The sequence below is a fragment of the Quercus lobata genome, chromosome 2 (genome assembly GCF_001633185.2).
Source record: "Quercus lobata isolate SW786 chromosome 2, ValleyOak3.0 Primary Assembly, whole genome shotgun sequence".
In the NCBI taxonomy this organism is placed as follows: Eukaryota; Viridiplantae; Streptophyta; class Magnoliopsida; order Fagales; family Fagaceae; genus Quercus; species Quercus lobata.
In genome coordinates, this window is record NC_044905.1 from 98,031,868 (window position 1) to 98,050,351 (window position 18,484).

Below are 18,484 nucleotides of genomic sequence, written 5' to 3' on the forward strand. Positions count from 1 at the left end.
ATATCTCTAACTTGTTACATTTACGAGTTGTTTATATATATATATATTTGAAAAATTACACAATTTATTTACAATACTAAATGAGGAGTCAACTTCCTTGCACAATCCACTTGTTTAATGCATAAGTTAGGAAGGTTTTTAGTATTAAGTGTCTTCTATAAGGAAGTTTTGCTGTTAGTTGCATGCGGTGGCTCTGGCCCAAGGATGTCAATACCGTATCGGAGGCCATACCGGTTTGGCCACCGATACGATATATTTCGAATACCGGTCAATACCGGTGTACCGTTTTGGATTTACTGCTATTTTTTATATTTCTATATATATATATATATGTATGTGTCTGTGTATATATATATTATAATAAATATAAAAGTTTACCATAAAACATTTCCTCAATTCAGAACTAATTATTCATGGTTTTAGACTTTAGTATCAATTAAAAGGGAAAAAAAATAAAAAAATAAAATAGAAAGCTTAAAAGTTACCATTGCATACTAAGAAAACAAATAATACTAATAAATTAATACAAATAAGTTACCATTCTGTCCTAACAAAAATTCAAAAATTACAAAACTTAAAAATAAAAAAAAAAAAAACTTTTTTCTGTACCGGCCGGTATTGCCCGAAATTGGCCGGTACACCCAGTACGAGGCCGGTACGACCGGTATTTTTTCCGGTACGAAACAGGGGGGTCGAGTATACCGGATTGCTGGTCGGTACGATATATTCCGGCCGGTACGGTACGGAATTGATAACCTTGCTTTGGCCTCCAGCTTGGTTGCTTAATAGCTAATGGTTTTTTTTTTTTTTTTTTTTGGGTGTGTGTGTGTTTTATGTGTGCATCCGGGTATGGACAAAATTATTTTGTTAAAATTTTTTAAAGGGCCAGGTTGTTAGTTTTGGGTAAAATTGGTTGATTGAGTTTAATTGTTTTTAGCTTTACTATTGGTAATTTTTGTTGTTAAATAATTCTTTTGGGCTTGCTTATTTTGCTTTAGATTTGAGATCTGGTCTTTAAAAAGAGGAAAATGCTAAAATTACAATTTTTTTTTTTACAAATTATTAATGTGGTGAGTGGTTATTAGTAAGTATAAATGTGATAGAAGTGATGAGCTTAAATGCAAACTAATAAAATTTTACTACTATAACAGTTTGTAAAAATGTTATAGAAAAGTTTGTGGCTAGAGTAGTACTCGTAAAAGAATCAATGATAACCTTAAGGGAGGCAAAGTGTGATTTTATAGATCAAAATTGCTAAAAGTATATTGGTGCCTATGTATATATTAATTATTAAAAAAAGAAAATAGGGGGATCCAAGTCTCCCTCTGTCCGTGACCCGTGGTAATAGATTTTTTTTTTTGGGTGCTCCATAGCTAAGGTTCGAATATCACCTTTGCCTCCCCATTATCTAACTATCTAAAAAGATAAAATAAAATAAAAAACGAATTCTTCTATGAGATGATACTGTATTTCAAATATTTATAAAGTAATTTGGTTTAAACAAAAACTATTCTACGTGGTTCAAGCCTAACCCTACCATAATTATATCCATTTGGGAAAGTTTTAGAACGTTAGTTACTATCTAAAAAAAAACCGAATTCTTCTATGAGATAACACTGTATTTCAAATATTTTTAAAGTTATTTGGGCTAAACAAAAGCTATTCTACGTGGTTCAAGCCTCACCCTACCATATATAATTATATCTATTTGGGCAAATTTTAGAATGTTAGTTATTATTGTATTGACTTTATTTCATATTTTATTTACTAGTACAAGTTTACAACAAGCGCAATTAAGGTTGATATTTGATAATGACATTCAATTTTTCTTTTATTCTTTTACGAAATTATTAGACTAATAAACTTTGAACTAAAACTAAATAATTTATGTATTATTTAACTTTTATGTTGGATTGTTATTCTTTTTGTTTTTTTTTTTAAATTCTCTTATTTGTATTAATTAGAAGGACATGCCGAATTGATCTGGCTTGTCAAATATTGTGCAAGGGTTATAAGTTTTACAAGACAACTAATTTTTATCGGACAAAATTTTTGACTCAAATCCGACTGAATTGAACCCAAATCCACCTAAACCAACCCGTTTGCCAAGTTTTTGAGGATTGGAACCTTGGAAGATAGTGTTATAGACACATGTTTCACCCGATTAGAGTAAGAGAGTAAATCATGTTTCAGGTTTATACACCCAACTCTCTCACAACACGTGTACGAATCTCACGTGTTGTGAGAAAGCTAAGTGCATACACTCGAAACATAATATCTTTTTGCCACCCGATCGCAATACAGAGTGTTCCCAATCTTTTCCATCTCTCAGATCAAATTTCTCGCCTGTCCGTGTCAGGTTTTTTGTTGCACTTTTAAGTGAAACAGCATAAATACACCACCATGTACAGGTTGGGTCATCCTCTTGGTGAATTGTACAAAGCATTTAAGTCCCTCTAAGGGACCCTTCTATATGCAATTATCATTCACTACACAAACACACAACCTTAATTCCTCTCCAACTCCTGCGCACAAACAAGCACACCCACTTCCTTAAACCAATAATAGTACTACAAAAAAAAATATTCAAAAATCCTTTGACTCTTATCTCTGCCTCTAAAGTCTAAAGCCTATACGTGTATTTTTTTGTCCAATAGAGATAAGAGTCGAGAGGTTTCAGTTTTTGTTGCGTCTCAGCTGGACATATTTCTGTGTTCTTTCTTTTCTTTGTGCTCTGCATGAAACAGAGTTTTCAGTACAACAATGAAATATATTCGGACCAACAGCTTGAAGCGCCTCTTCTCATTGAAGCGTCGCAGTTTAGAAGGAGAAATTCCGAACCCAGATGGCTCTATTGTAGAACAAAACAAAGATATCCTCAAGATTAATGCTTTAGTACCAGAACCAGCTCATAGACCCACTTGGAAATGCTTCTCCTTTGAAGAAATCTTTGATGCCACCAATAGTTTTAGCTCAGGTTTTGTTTTGTTTTGTTTTGTTTTTCTAAATAATTTTATGGTCATAACTAAGTATTAATTTTTTCATGAAACTTATTTGTTTATATTTTTATGTGGGTGTCAGAGAATTTAGTTGGCAGAGGAGGCTATGCAGAGGTATACAGGGGAACTCTGAGAGATGGTGAAGTAATTGCAGTGAAGAGGCTGACAAAAGCTTCTAATGATGAAAGGAAAGAGAAGGAGTTTTTGACAGAAATTGGAACCATTGGTCATGTGTGTCACCCAAATGTACTATCTCTCTTAGGCTGTTGCATTGAGAATGGGCTTTACCTCATTTTCTACTTCTCCTCAAAAGGCTCAGTTGCTTCTATTCTGCATGGTATATAAGACTATAATCAGTTGCTTTGTTTCGTTTTGGTGTTTATTTCTGTATCTTATACTTTGAAAATATTCATTGTAGATGAAAATTTGCCACCGGTTGATTGGAAAACAAGGTATAAGATAGTCATTGGGACGGCTAGAGGTCTCCATTACTTGCACAAGGGCTGCCAAAGAAGGATAATTCACAGGGACATCAAGGCCTCAAACATTTTATTGACCACAGAGTTTGAACCACAGGTACACATTTTATTAGAATAATGGTTAAATGATTAAAATCACAATTACTTATCAGATTAAGCTGTTATGATAATTGGCAATTTATCATATTTAAGCATAGTCCTGTTTGCATTTTCTTGATCAATCTAGTGGTTTTTCTTGTGTTGAATTGGATATTTATTCTTCTGTATGTTACAGATATCTGATTTTGGTCTAGCAAAATGGCTTCCATCTCAGTGGACTCATCATTCAATAGCTCCTATAGAAGGAACATTTGGGTATTTTTTTTTTGGTGGATAAACCATACACAGTTTTGCAATCTAAGATGTAAGTTAGTAATTGTAGGAAATGATCTTACATGTATAATAATGTTGTATATTATGCAGGCACTTAGCTCCTGAGTACTATTTACATGGGATTGTGGATGAGAAGACAGATGTTTTTGCATTTGGAGTTTTCCTTTTGGAGATTATCTCAGGCAGGAGGCCAGTAGATAGTTCTCACCAAAGCTTACACAGCTGGGTAATAACAACCTTTAGAAAATTGTCACCACGTTTTTTTTATTAGAAAAAATCGCCATCTTTCATAGGGAAAATCACATTTTGGGTTTCTTCTGGAGACAGATTTCTTAGACTAATTATAAGAGATTTAGTAATATTTAGTTTATGTTGATTGTTTTGTTTTTATTGATTGTTGATTTTGAATTTAATAGGCCAAGCCAATTTTGAACCAAGGGGATGTTGAAAAGCTAATAGATCCAAGGCTTGGAGGGGCCTTTGATGTAACACAGCTAAAAAGACTTGCCTTTGCAGCCTCTCTTTGCATTCGCTCATCTTCAATGTGGCGCCCAACCATGAGTGAGGTAGCTAAAAAAACCATGATGTACTTCAATTACTTACCATATATTGACCAGTTTTAATAAATGCATTGAAGAGGTACTTCGATGCTTGGTAGTTGGTAAATTACTAAATTTACCATTACTTCACTATAAGTCAAGATTGCCTTTTTAAAAACAAAATAGTTATATCGTATTATCACCACAAGGATGATAATTATTTTATGTGTTGGATATATGCATTATCTCTCTCACAATGTATAAACCCCACAATTGTATGAGATTTACAGGCTGTGAGAGGAAAGATGCACATATCAAATGCACAAAATATCTTTTTGCACAATTGTAAAAGGCTAAATCTTGTTACACACGCCTTATTTCACACACCTGTACGCATAAAAATCGATTTCAGTTATAATTGTGAAATTATATTTTCAAAACATGATTTTTAACTGATGCGGCATTGTTTGTCCTGTACACAGTATTTAACTACCAACACTAATTGTAATATTTAAGGAGACAATTTCAAGACTTTAGAAAAAAGGTTCATACATGTGCATATGACGTACATGGCAGAATATGTTCCATATGCTTATGAAAGCCCTGCAATTTTTGTTCTTGTACTTGCTGGAGCATATGCTATATAGTTTACCTGCCTACAAGTTTTTGAAATTAATTAATTTTTCCTGATACTGATCTCCCTGAAGGGTCCAACATTTTCTTCAAATGATATCATCTTGTACATTTCATTAGGGCGTTTGCCCTCAACACCAATACCCCTAATTTCCTCACTGAACTAATTTCTTAATAGAGGATCCTTAGGTCATGCATCTCTTTCTTAATAAACTTTGTTCCTAAATCTCCTAGTGACCTTTTAGTTGACTGGCCAAGTGACTTATGAATTAATTATATTAAAGTCATAAAATGCCTTAATTTTATATAATATTTAGCTGTCATTTATCAAATTGTGATGATTTTCCTGTGATGACATTGCACATCCTTGTCACCTGCCAGGAATGCAAAGTGAACTTAGATATGTTTCTTTTTCCTAATTTAAATTTAGTTGTTGGTGGAGAGGCATTGGGATTTTTGATACAATCTCAATTATTAATCAAATTTTCTATCATACCTAACCTAAGTGTTAATTCTAGAACCTAAAGCAGACAATATATATATTATTATGGCACTCCCATGTGATTAGAGGACTATGTTAAATTGCAAATGATTGTGAAAGTGGGTCCTGTTTTGATTCATTATTGGAATAAACGATTTCTGATTTTAAGTTATGTCAACTTAAATGGCCTTTTTCCTATATATTTTTTAATTATATGGTTGGGAAAATACTTTCATCCTATACAAATGTGCTCATCATGTCAAACCCAATAAAACTAGGAGCCAGGAGACATGCAGAAACATACATTTTACCCAACAAAATGCTGAAAGAAACCTAAAATTGATTGAGCTAGTGGGCACATAAAGCAATTATTGAACATTTGCGGCTCCAAAAGTTTGTATTTTTGGGTTTTAATCAAAAGTTGATGATAGTTATAATATTTTTTTATTTTTATTTTAAAATAGCTCTTATATTTTGTGAAGTACTACCAGCCTCCAGCCTCCATTTTTTTTGTTTGTTTATAGTTTTAAATTGAACTATTTGAGTTCCAACTAATATCAATAGTATTGAAGCATTGACAAACAACTTTTATAATTCTTCTTACAAACTGATGTGATAGATTATGAGCGGAGTAATATCACTTCCACATATATTTACCATTAATATAACTTTTATTTGCACCAATCACAACTTATCAACTTAATAATCATGTAAAAGATTGTGAAAATTGTTGTTTCTAGACTTGTTAAACTGATATTATACTGAATTTTGCAGTGATGTTTATGATTTTGACAGGTATTGGAGGTAATGGAGGATGCAGGTGAGGTGGACACAGAGAGGTGGAAGATAGCTAAGGAAGAAGAACAGGAAGAGTTCTGGGGATTTGAGGATCTAGAATATGAATGTGACAGTTCCTTCTCTTCTCCACATGACACTGGGTCAACAGGAATTTCTTAGAGCTAAAGAACTAGGAACTTGATGAAAATGTATTTGCCACTTTCATTTAACATATTAGTATGTTACATTGTAAATGCATAAATGTAAAGGCATATAGATACATATATGTTAGCAAACCCACCACTAAATCAATCTCTATATGAGAATGTTTTTTTGTGGATATACATGCTTTCAATTGCCATTTCTGATTAGACTCTACATTGATGCTATACACATATCGTTACACTTAACAACTCTTTGATTGAGAAAGGACAGGGAAAGGTCAAGCAACTGGAAAAGTCAATTGTATATGGAGAAAAAAAAAGTTCCTTTTTCTTGTAATAATCATTCACTGAACAATCATTATGATTTGTCATTTGTGAAAATGTGAGGTTTAGATTTTAAGAGCCATTTAAATCATTCACTCTTCTATTACAGATACCTTAATGACAATACAGAGCTAAAAGGTACTAATGAAAGCAAGATGCTATTTTATTTTTTTGTTGTTGTTGAGAAACTTAAAAGCAAGATGCTTAATTAGGCTTTAATATGTAAAATGACATTGAATATGACCACGGGCATGAGTTATTTTTTGTATATATATATATGCCAATGTCGGCATATACTATTCTGCAAATGCTATTCCTTTTTCTTTTGGATAATTTGAAATTTCTTTGGTTTATATGCCTAATAAATCAGTAGAATGATAGGTATCAAGAGAACTTTCCTAAGATTCAAGAGTCTGCATGGCAACAATCTTTTTCTTTTTTTAACTTTTTAACTTAATTGCTTATATATAACTTTTTCAATCTTTATTTTCCTTTAGATACGACCATACATTTACCAACTTATAACAAATAAGCAAATAAACTTCGATTAGAAAGCTATATCGAAACGCACTCTAAATCATGTTCTAAAAAAAGTAGCTTATTTTTTGGAAGATCAATAACCTCATTATTATCTCAATCATTTTGTTTACGATTGAATTTAGCCAGTAATTTTACTTTTGCATGGTGATGTACCATCATTTTCTTAGTCTCAAATGGAGCAAGCGTTTACAATGTGTTAATTATTATATACAAACCAAGGAATGCTACATCTATCCTCCAGTCCAAGTCCAACATTACTGAAACCTAATCAATAGTATATATTTTGGGCACACCATGGAATAAATTCCTCATTATTGCATGAAATTATATATATATTGATACTGATAGAGTGACAATGACATGAAAATGATTTGATCAAAGCACATGGTATCAAGCCAGTGGTCACATACAATTTTAGCTCTTATCTGAAAGGGCAAGTAGAGCTGTCTTAGTTGTTTTTTGTTTTTGGCATTTTTTTTTGGGGGGAACGCACGCAAACCAAATAGTTACATGAATTCCTTAATTATGGCATTAGTTGGGTTCAGAATATAATTGGAATCGCCTACTTTGTTTTCATCATGAGTTTCACTGCCAACGTTAAAATTTAATAAAATTCATTAAATTTTGCAAACTATGGTCCTTCTCATTTTTGGCCACTATAATTTATATTATTTCACTTAGGAATTTGTGTTATGCATAACTAATTTAAAGAAAATAAATTAGTAGCTCAGTTGGTAAAGTTTTTGATGGTTGAATAAGAGATTTTAAGGTTTAATCTCTGCTTACACCAAAAATAGATTGATGTCTTGGTCTAATGATAAAGAGCTATCATCATCATCATAATTGAACGTCATAGACTCTCTCGTTAAAAAGTGATCAAAATATAAGAGGAAAAAAAATAAAATCAAACATGATATATTATAGTTAATTAGTGGAATATAAAGTGGAAAACTTGTGGCAAACAATTATTATTATTTATTTGAGACTCTTTACTCTTATATATGGGTGAGCTTGTGGTAAGGGAAAAGCCACAACTAGAAGGGTGACAAGCCTGTCTCAACCAACAGAGAGAGATTAAGATGTTTCACAAAACATGTGGCTGAACCAACACTGTTAATGGCCATGCCCACAACCAAACCATTGTAGATAGAGATTTCATACTAAATTAATTATACTGAACCATTCTACACATATTCCAAAACTCGACCAGGTATAATGAGATAATTAATGGATGCTTTAAAGGTATTGGTTTACAAAATATTTTTAAAAACTTTTTATAAAAAAAGAAAAAAAATAATTGATTGTTTTGACAATATTTTATATTTCTCATAAAAATTGTATCAAAAATTTCTTAAAATAATTAGTTAACAAATATCTTAAAGGTTCTCACTAACCGAACTTATGATATATAATATATTATGTCTTAGATTTTGATATATAAATTGGTGGCAGGTGATGAACAGGTAGACAGTTTTTTGGACGGTAAATATGTATGCTACAGAGATCATTATTATAAGGGCACATAATATGTGTTAGTTGATCATTCAGAGCTCCAGAGAAATCTTTATTAGTAACTAGGAGAATCTAAACTTTGTTTAAAAAAAACATAAAATGTAACTTCAAGTTTGCGATATAGGATTGAAGGTTGTTTAACTTTAAAAGACTTTGAGAATAGGTGGTGCAACGACAAAACAAATAATGGACCAAAAGATGCGTGGCGTTTTAAGGGAATTCGAGTAGGTATAAATTAGAAATGAGCTTAATCCAGTGTGATGAGTTTAGTATTATGTATGATTAGAATATGAGGGCCTTGGTGAGCAGATAGAGCTGGCTTTTTTTAGCAATTCTTTTTATACTATATTACTTTGTGCTTCCATTAACAAGGAGCTAAAGGCTTTAAAGCAATTTAAGAGGTTCAATAAGACAGACAATAAATGTTGGAGCAACATGCGCCCAACTTAAAGTGAGTGAAAGGGGTAGGTACTTCATCATCATTACCAACTTCCCAATTTGCATTGTACTCGGCTGGCGAATTTAATACAGTTTGCATGGCTTTTCATGATGGGTAACATACACCCAAAAAAAAGAAAAAAGAAATCAGAGAAATTATACTTTGTCAACTAAACTATATATCATGTTATGCTTATCCTCCTAAACTACAAGAATACACACTTACTTTATTAAATTATTATCTATGAGTTGAGATGTAAATTAGTGTTACATGGGTAATAATTTAGGGAAGTAAGTTTGCACTTTCATTGTTTAGGGGGCAAGAATTACGCGGGTAATAGTTTAGGGGATAAGTATAAAATAGAGTATAGTTTAGGGGTAAAGTGTAATTAATTTCTCAAAAAAATTCACAATATTTTTTCATAACAGTTGAATTAGTAAAATATTACTAATTCTCATTTGAATCTACTATTAACATCATTTTTATACTTATCTCTGACAATCTACTATATTAGTAGTTGTGAAAAAATTTGCCAAATATTTTGTATTTATAGTTGAGAGGTATTGCATATGTGTCACTCTAAGCATTCCATTTTATATTTCATCAATAATAATTTGGTACATTTTTTTTTCTCTCTTAAAGATATTCCAAGTTTGAAATGGAAAAAAATTTAGCTTTTTTATTCATTTTTTTTTTCTTCTTCTTTTGTTGAGTAAACAATAATACTTATTAAAATACACACGAAAATAATAAATCTAGTTTAAAACACTTTTTTTTTCTTCTAAAAACAAATAAATGAAAACTCTTTTTCTTTCCTAATCAGGATATGTACAATGTTTCTATAACCAATACTTTGGGTTAATAAATAATAAATTGCTTATGTAATGCTCTTTGTAGTTGGTAGCTTAATTTTGGTTGACTCGAGAGGACGGTGCCAATTTGCAATATCTGATCCCCAGCAGCATTAAGCCTTTTACATGCATGAATACTAGAACCATGACGTCTAAGGAAGTGGAGTCAAATCTCAAATGCCCAACTTTTGTCTATTTTTCTTTTTACCAGATCATCAAAAGCCCTTTCAAAAAAAAAATCATCAAAAGGCCGCATGAATGAGACAGTATCATTTTGATACAGGGAAAAACATGTACGACCCAGTATGTAGGTACTAGATAATATTGCCAATTTTCACTTTCCAGGGGTTAATGAGTTATTGATGAGTACATTAGCATTGTGTCAAAGACTTGGTAATAAGATGGTGATATGACACCCCAACAATATGATGATACATGGCTCTATAGTATGAGTTCACTCATTAGAAGTAGACAAACAAACAAACAAAAACCTTAGCTTTGGAGAAACTCGTTACAAGCAAAAACCCTAGCTTTATAAGTCACATGCCGTATTAGAGAGTCAATAGGAGTGAGTCATGTGTGGCCAATTGCATTGAAAACTCCCTCTTTTAATTAATAACTTTTTTGGAGCGATTCTTTTGTATTTAGAGCCAATAGCCTAGGAGCCTTTTTAGTTTTTATAGGGGAACTTGGGGGGTTTAGTGTAAAAATGAGTATGGGCCAAGTAAATCTTATATTTTCTCACAGCTTTCTGTAACTGGCCGGCAGTAAGGCTAACTTCAAAAAATCATATCTCACTTGTTTATCATCTAAAATAGATCGTTCTTATACCAAATTGAATCCCCAAATCTCTACTTTCCAATAAAAAAAAAAAATCACTTTAAAATTCGTAGTAGTTTAAGAGATATTGACAAAAGAGTAAGCAAAGATCATTTCTTGAAAGTAAATTTCAGTATGGTTTTGAACAATTTTTTAGTTGCTTCCACTTAAGCTCTCAAGGGAGGTCCTAGAGGGTTATTTAGAGTCTTTAAAAATACTTCAAGTTATCTTGCATGACTAAGAACTCTCAGAAATTGGTCCTTGGGTGTTGTCTTTGGGGAACGAGGTCTCAATAAGTCTTTAGGGATACAAAATTGGGTGTCTACATGAGGTTAAATGTAAGTTGCGAAACAAGGGTCTACAAGTTAATTGATAACTTTGAGAAATAAATTAAAGGCTGGATGGTTTCATGAAGGTTAGAAGGGAAAGACCCCATGACAGTGAAAGGACTTGCATAAAATTGACCTGCCTTTCACACAACAAATCTTGGGGTGTCCACTTCCACCCAAGTTCAAGATGCCAAGTTATGGGCTGAATTAGCATAAACCCTTTGCTCTAGTTGCCAAGTTATTCATTGTCAGGAATGTTTTGGCCGTTGTTGCCATTAAAGATTGGGCTTTGCATCAACTCCATTGTAAGTTTACAAGAAATCGTCACCAACCTTTCACACTCAGGGGTAGCACTTGATTTATTGCTTTCAAAAGTCCTTACATTGCCTTAAACAAGGCTCACAGAATTGGTTTGACAAAATTTCCTTTACTCTTTGCCTTACAGGTTTTCAATAGTCTCTCTGTGACTATTCTTCTATTACTGTTTTATTAGAGTGTGTTGATGATATTATTAATTTCATCACTAATGATGCTCGTGCAATCAGTCTTTTGAAGGCTCTTCTCCAATTGTTTTCACATTAAAGACACTTGGCCCTGAAAATAATTCTTTGGCACCAAAGTTGCTATAAATAGGGATTTATCTATCTCAACGCAAATATGTCTTTGAAAGTGTACATGATGATGGTGTTATTGGTGCTAATTAAGCCCATTGACTTTCCAATGATGCAAAATTTTAGGCTTACTCCTAATGATGATGTTGGATGATCTTAGTCAATACTATTGCCTGGTGGGATGCCGTATATCATGTCTCATCATCATTAAACCCAATATTGTTTATATAGTTCAGATTCATAGTCAATTTATGTCTCAACCTCGCAAGCCTATTTTGATCATACTCATTGAGGTTTAGTATTTAAAATCTACTTTTGGTAATGGCAATCATATGTGTCCTCCACTCATTTTGCAGCCTATTGTGTTTTCCTTGGTAATAGCCAAACATTTAAAAGAGCAAGAAGTAAACTACAGTCTCTCGCTCCTCTGCTAAAGCAGAATATCGTGCCATGGTCTCTACTGCATGTAAATTCATTTGGGTTTGATAGTTTCTTATGGACCTTGGAATAGAAATAGGACCTCTGTTTCACTAAAAATTGAGAGTATTCATTTCATAGTTAATTTTTTTTTTTTTTGTTTCTTAGTTCTAATAGTTTATGGACTGCCATATCATTTAAAATTTAAATGATGTGACAATTTGTACATTTTTAGATTTGTAATATTTAATTTTCACCATGAAATGGATTCATTTTAAATGGAGAAGGCCCTTTTCCCTTGGCATCATGCACAAAGGTCCGTGTGACTTTACTTTGAAAACAAAACAACACTCCACATTACTACTAATTTCATCTTTTATGAGCACATCGAATATATTGAGTTGGATTGCAACCTCATTTGCAAAAAGATTCTAGAGGGACAATAAAAACTTCTCGTGTTGCTTTAGCTCATCAGATTGCTAAAATTTTCACTAAGACTCTTGGCCAAGATCAATTTTGTCACCTCAATGACAAGTTAGGCATTCATGACATTCATGTTCTGTTAGGATATATGTGATTCACTTGTTAGGAACATATGTCACTATTTTATGCTATTGGTTTATCCTTTGACAAAACGCACTTTACTTGTATTTGGGTAGATCTAAGATGTGTTTAATACTTCAAGAAACTGTGTTTCAAGATCAAGTGTTGAAGACATGCAAGTCTGTCCAAGATTTAAGCTGAAGAAGTGTTGTTCATTAAAGCTCGACAACTAGCTATCCATCGAGCTTAAGAAGCTGTTCCAACCCCATGGCTCGACGGCTTCTCGACAGCATCTTGACAGACAACTATCTGTCGAGCTTTATGAAAAACAGAATTTCAGTTCTGTTTTGACTCTAATCTGTGATTATATGTTTGGGCCTTCTTTTCTTCTAACCCTAGACATATAAAAGGATTATTTTAAGGGCCGTCAAAGTGTACACAAGTTGCACAAGTGTTGAGCAAAGTTTGTTCAAACAATTTGTAACCGGAGACAAAGTTTTGCCCTAATTTATCATTTTTGTGAAGAAGTTGCTGTGCATGTGCACTGTAGGGTTTTGTGACCAAGTATCTTCTTGATCTTCATCGTTGGAATGAATTGAAGAACTTTACAGCCAACAACATTCTTTAGTTGGTGATTGAAGTTACGTACTGGGATCTGCGCATTGGTTAGTCACGTACTTGGGAACTGTGCATCAAAAAGGGAAATTATCACTACAGAACAAGTCCAATTGGGTATTGGGGTAAGGGTTCAACTGTAGGTTGGTATAAGGTATTGGGATTCTTTTACTTGTAACCGCTTGTTGTGATAATAGTGGAATTTCGGAAGTGGTGACCTGAAAATCACCCGGTGGGGGTTTTTGTTGTTAGGTTTTCCCCATTCGTAAACAAATTACCGTGTTATTTATTTTCCGCTGCATAATTAGTTTATTGGTGATTTGTTTGTGCTATCACAGGTTTGCATGTTAATTAACTTAATTAATTCACTTGGCTAAATTAATTGGTTAATTTATCACAAGGGGTCAATTCGTTTTTGGCCTATCAAGTGGTATCAGAGCAGGCACACTCTGATTAGGGTTTAATATTTGCTGTGTTGATCCATTGACCCTTGTTTGTCATGGATAGAGGACAGTCATTAATCATACCTCCTTTATTTGATGGCACTAACTATGCATACTGGAAAGTACGCATGAGAGTTTTCTTGTAGTCTTTAGATGAGAAAGTGTGGCAAGCTGTTGAGATAGGCTGGACCAAGTCGAAGGAAGCGCTAGCCGACTGGGATGATGCTAAGATCAAGGCGGCAAACTTCAATAGCAGAGCGTTGAATGCCTTATTTAGTGCGGTCACCAATGAGGAGTTCAAGAAGATATCCTCTACTGAAACTGCTAAGGAAGCATGGACCATCCTCCAGACAACCTATGAGGGAATAAAGGTTATTAAGGATTCAAAATTTCAGAGGCTCACTACAAGCTTTGAAGAGATTAAGATGGAGGAGGATGAGTCGTTCAATGAGTTCTATGCCAAACTCAAGGACATAGTGAACTCAGCTTTTAATCTTGGGGAAACTATTCTTGAACCCAATATTGTGAGAAAGGTGCTCAAATCTATACCTGAGAGATTCCATGCCAAGATTACGGCAATCAAGGAATTAAAGGACATTGACAAGATTCCTTTGACTGAGTTGGTTGGAAATCTGCAGATCTACGAGCTAGGGTTGACTAGGATTGGCAAGACGGGTAAAGGCAAGAGCATGGCACTGAAGGCCAAGAGCAGTGAGACAGATGAGTCTTCAGATGATGAAAATTCTAAGATGAAGTCCTACATCACCAGGCAGTTCAAGAAGTTTATGAAGAATGCCAATGAAAAGGGCTTTGACAAAGACCGTAGGCAATCCAGTTCTTCTCAGTTCAAGATCCAAGACAAAGGGAAGAAGGATGCAAGGGATGGCGGTCAGTACACTATTTCGGCAGGACCTAAGTGCTTTGGGTGTCAAGGCTTCGGTCACATGAAATAAGAGTGTCCTACATATCTTAAGAGCATTGGGAAGAGTAAGGCACTTGCTGCTACCTTGAGCGACACTGAGGATGAGGATGATATCAACAATGAGGATGACAGAATCTTGAATACCTTCACAACCACTATTAATCCTACTGATGGGATTGTTGAAGATGTGGTTGAAGAAAAGGAATTGGTGGAATCCAATTTTGAGAAGATGGATGATCAAAATGATATCCATACAACCTATGAGAAATTATACAAGCTTTTTGAGAAACATGAGAAACTTTACAGACTGACCACCAAGAAGTTTAGTGATGTGGAACTTGATCGTGAAGAGCTTTGCACAAAGTTTGATGAGGCTAATCAGACTATTGGAGTATTGAGGTACGAGAACAATATCTTGGCTGAGAAGACCAAGAAGCTTGAAGCGGAGCAGTTTCAAGTCAGAGCTCAATTGGAAAGGACTTCAAGTGCAAAGCTCGATGAGATGCTCAGTCTTCAGAAATCTGCTTCTGATCGTTTAGGATATGGTTTCTCTTCCTCTAATACTGCTTCTACTAGTACTACTGTTTTTGTTCCTCCTAGCAATAATGTTGAAATTGAGAACAATAATGTTAAAATTGTTTTAGCTAGTGAGAACTTAGACAAGGAAAAATCTATCTTACGAGCACCCTCTAAGCAACATAAGAAGGAAGCTAAGAATCCCAGGGCTAAGAAGGTTAACTCTCAAAAGTCTAAACAAAAGAAGTAGCATCTCTGTCATCATTGTGAAGTTGCCAGTCATACTCGACCAAATTGCTATAAGTGGCTTGCCACTTAACAGAGCAATGGCATGATAGCATTTGGAAGCCAGAATTAACTTCAATCCTCTCTTGCTCCCCTTGGAGATCTTCTCAAAGCCATCATGTTCCTTTCGAACTTGAATGGTTTTAATTCTTCCCCCTCATCGCCGGTTCAAGGGTTTAATCAAAGAAAAGATTCTTCCAAGGTGTGGAAGGAAAATGGTTTCAAGTGATTCTATCACTTTTCTCTCTATCTCTTCTTGTATTTGTGTGTGCATTACTTGTGTGTTTTGCTTTCAAGTTTTGAGTCAGTCTAGTTTTTATACTTTGCATTGTTTAACTTGTTTTTGTTTGTTTTCAGTTTTGATTATTTTGTTTTTAATATAAAAATAAATAAAAAATTGAAAAATCAGAAAAATACAAAAACAGTGTGTGTTATGTGTATATTGGTACTTGTGTACCTTGGATGGCCATTGAAACAAAATTTTCTAAATTTTGTATCTCTTGTAACTTAGATGAGTATCTCTATACACAACTAAGCAAGTGAGTTTTGTGGCTCTTGTTTGTGATGAGTAAGATTAAGTTATCTTTTATACTTAACACTCGTATCACTCTTTTTGACGGGAATGACTAGAAAATCCTAAGAGAAAGGTATAAATAACCATCTCACCATTGTTGCCCGCCAATCATAATATGATACCTGTATGCTTCGGCATAACAAAAGTGCAGTGTTAATGACATTTGTGTGTTTCGGCATAGCAAAATTGGAATGTCAAATGCTTACCATAATTGGGTACTTCTTTTCTCTCTCTTATATGTCCATGCATGATTTGCTTAAATAAAATATGCAAAGAAAATAAAAAGCAAAAAGATCAAAAATGCTTTTAAATATGATTGCAAGCATGTATTCTAGGAGATGTGGGAGTTAGAGGATGTACCTCGAAGATGATAATCCCCATCAAACAATTATGATTGTGTGTGAGTTAAAGTGATTTTCTCATATCTTAAATCGTCATAACATGTATACATTTATGCGATCTTGCGATATTTTTCACACACAACACGCAATATTTTTTACTACTTTTGATACATGTGCAGGTACAATGTGATTTGGCCATCACAAGGTTTTACATGTGTTAATGTATGCTCACTAAACTGTCTTGACTTGTTTTTGAAATATAAAATTGGTTAGACTTGTTTAGTGTGTGTGTGTGTGTGTTTTTGGGATCATTGTGCTTAAAATTTTTGTTGAGAGATGATTTTGAGAGCTTAAAATGTTGATTGGATCTTTGGTTGAGTTGCATACTTGATTGCATTCATATTTGTGTTTTTCCCTTCTTGAAAAATGATTTTTAAGCAATCTCGACACCTTCTAGATACCTCCTCGACACCTGGCTATCTGTCGAGCTCTTAAGGTATTTTCTTATCGCAATCTCGATAGATCCTCGATAGCTGGTGGATCGAACGAGAAAGTTCCTAGATCCTCGATAGCTTCTCGACAGCTGGTGGATCAATCGAGCTTGTTTTCTTGTGTCTTTGCTTTGTTTTTCGGCACCTTCTTGACACCTGTATCTGTCGACGTTGTCTTTCTCGATACCTACCTCGACAAATGGCTCGACACCTCTCGACACCTCTTTCTGTTGAGAATTACTGAGGAGCTATATATTCTCTCTTCGCGATCTGGTTCTCACTTCTTCGATCTCTCTCGACCTGCCCGCATTTGTTCCTTTCCCAAACACCATCTCTCTCACTCCATACCTCTTCCCAAGTGTTTTTTTTTTCAAGTTTTCCTTCACTTGGTAAGCTTCTAATCTCCTTCATTTACATGCATTCATGTTTTGAAACCTAGGTTTTGGGGTTTTTGAAAAATTTGGGGTTTTTCAAAATTGATGAGTTATTGTTGTAATTTTGGGATGAGTTTTTACTTAAATGAGTTTCAAATCTCATGCATTGCATCACATTAGCATAATAACAGTATTATCATGCATTTAGATGTGTGCAAATTAATTGTGTGCTGGTAGGATTGGATTGGGCTGAGCCCATGATGCAATTTCTTTTGCATATCACATGTTCATGCATTCCCCATGCATACGTACTTTCTTTTCAATATACTTGTTATATTTGACTGCTTTGGAGCTTTTTTTTTTTTTTTTTCCTCTCCCCCTTCCTTCTGTTTACGTTAGTCATGTCTATGGCATCTAAGCGTAAGTCAGCTTCGTCTCAGAACCCTTTGTGTTCTAGGACATCGTCTTCTTCTGATCCTACTCCTTCTCATATTCGGTTCCGTGATGAGGATGCCCGAAAGGACTTCTCGGAGAACTTTTCTCGACGAGGTGTTCATTCGGAATGCCAAGTCATTTTGGCGGACTTTGCCGATACTGACCTTCCCACTATCATTCACAGTCGGGGATGAGAGTCATTGTGTGATGTCCCGGTCACTTGTTCGACCGTGCTGATCTAGGAGTTTTACTCCAACATGCATGGTTTTAATTTTTCAGTACCTCTCTTTTCTACTCGTGTTCGAGGTATGCGCATTGTAGTCACACCGCAGCTTGTTGTGGATGTGCTTCATGTTCCGAGGGTAGAGCATCCTGACTACCCCGGTTGTGAGCGTTTGCAAACTGTGTCCAAAGATGAGATGATTTCCGCTTTCTATGAGCGTCCCGCAGATTGGGGTGATCGTCAGTTCACACCATGTCGACCTTTTGCTAAAGGTCCTAGATTCATGAATATGGTGATGACTTTTGTTTTGCACCCACTCTCTCACTATAACTCTATCACAGAGCCTCGTGTTCGATTTTTGCTTTCTTTATTAGAGCACCTCACTATAGATTTTCCTTCACATTTCACTCTTTCTATCTTTGATGTGTATAGGGAT

The 18,484-nt window shown here is 34.3% G+C and overlaps 1 protein-coding gene across 1 annotated transcript; it reads left to right on the top strand.

Annotated features, from left to right (window-relative positions):
* The first annotated feature begins 2,375 nt into the window (after nucleotides 1-2,375).
* On the top strand, nucleotides 2,376-6,658 carry LOC115977438 (probable receptor-like serine/threonine-protein kinase At5g57670). The gene is made up of 7 exons (XM_031099281.1): nucleotides 2,376-2,977; nucleotides 3,082-3,336; nucleotides 3,418-3,575; nucleotides 3,753-3,832; nucleotides 3,941-4,076; nucleotides 4,267-4,416; nucleotides 6,299-6,658. The coding sequence occupies exons 1-7, from the start codon at nucleotides 2,764-2,766 to the stop codon at nucleotides 6,458-6,460; spliced, it is 1,155 nt and encodes a 384-aa protein (XP_030955141.1). The 5' UTR covers nucleotides 2,376-2,763; the 3' UTR covers nucleotides 6,461-6,658.
* Nucleotides 6,659-18,484: the final 11,826 nt, after the last annotated feature.

Coding starts and splice junctions, on each gene's coding strand:
- LOC115977438 (XM_031099281.1), top strand. CDS start 2,764: ATGAAATATATTCGGACCAACAGCTTGAAGCGCCTCTTCTCATTGAAG. Junction 4,077..4,266: donor ACCAAAGCTTACACAGCTGG/GTAATAACAACC, acceptor TGAATTTAATAG/GCCAAGCCAATTTTGAACCA. Junction 4,417..6,298: donor GGCGCCCAACCATGAGTGAG/GTAGCTAAAAAA, acceptor TGATTTTGACAG/GTATTGGAGGTAATGGAGGA.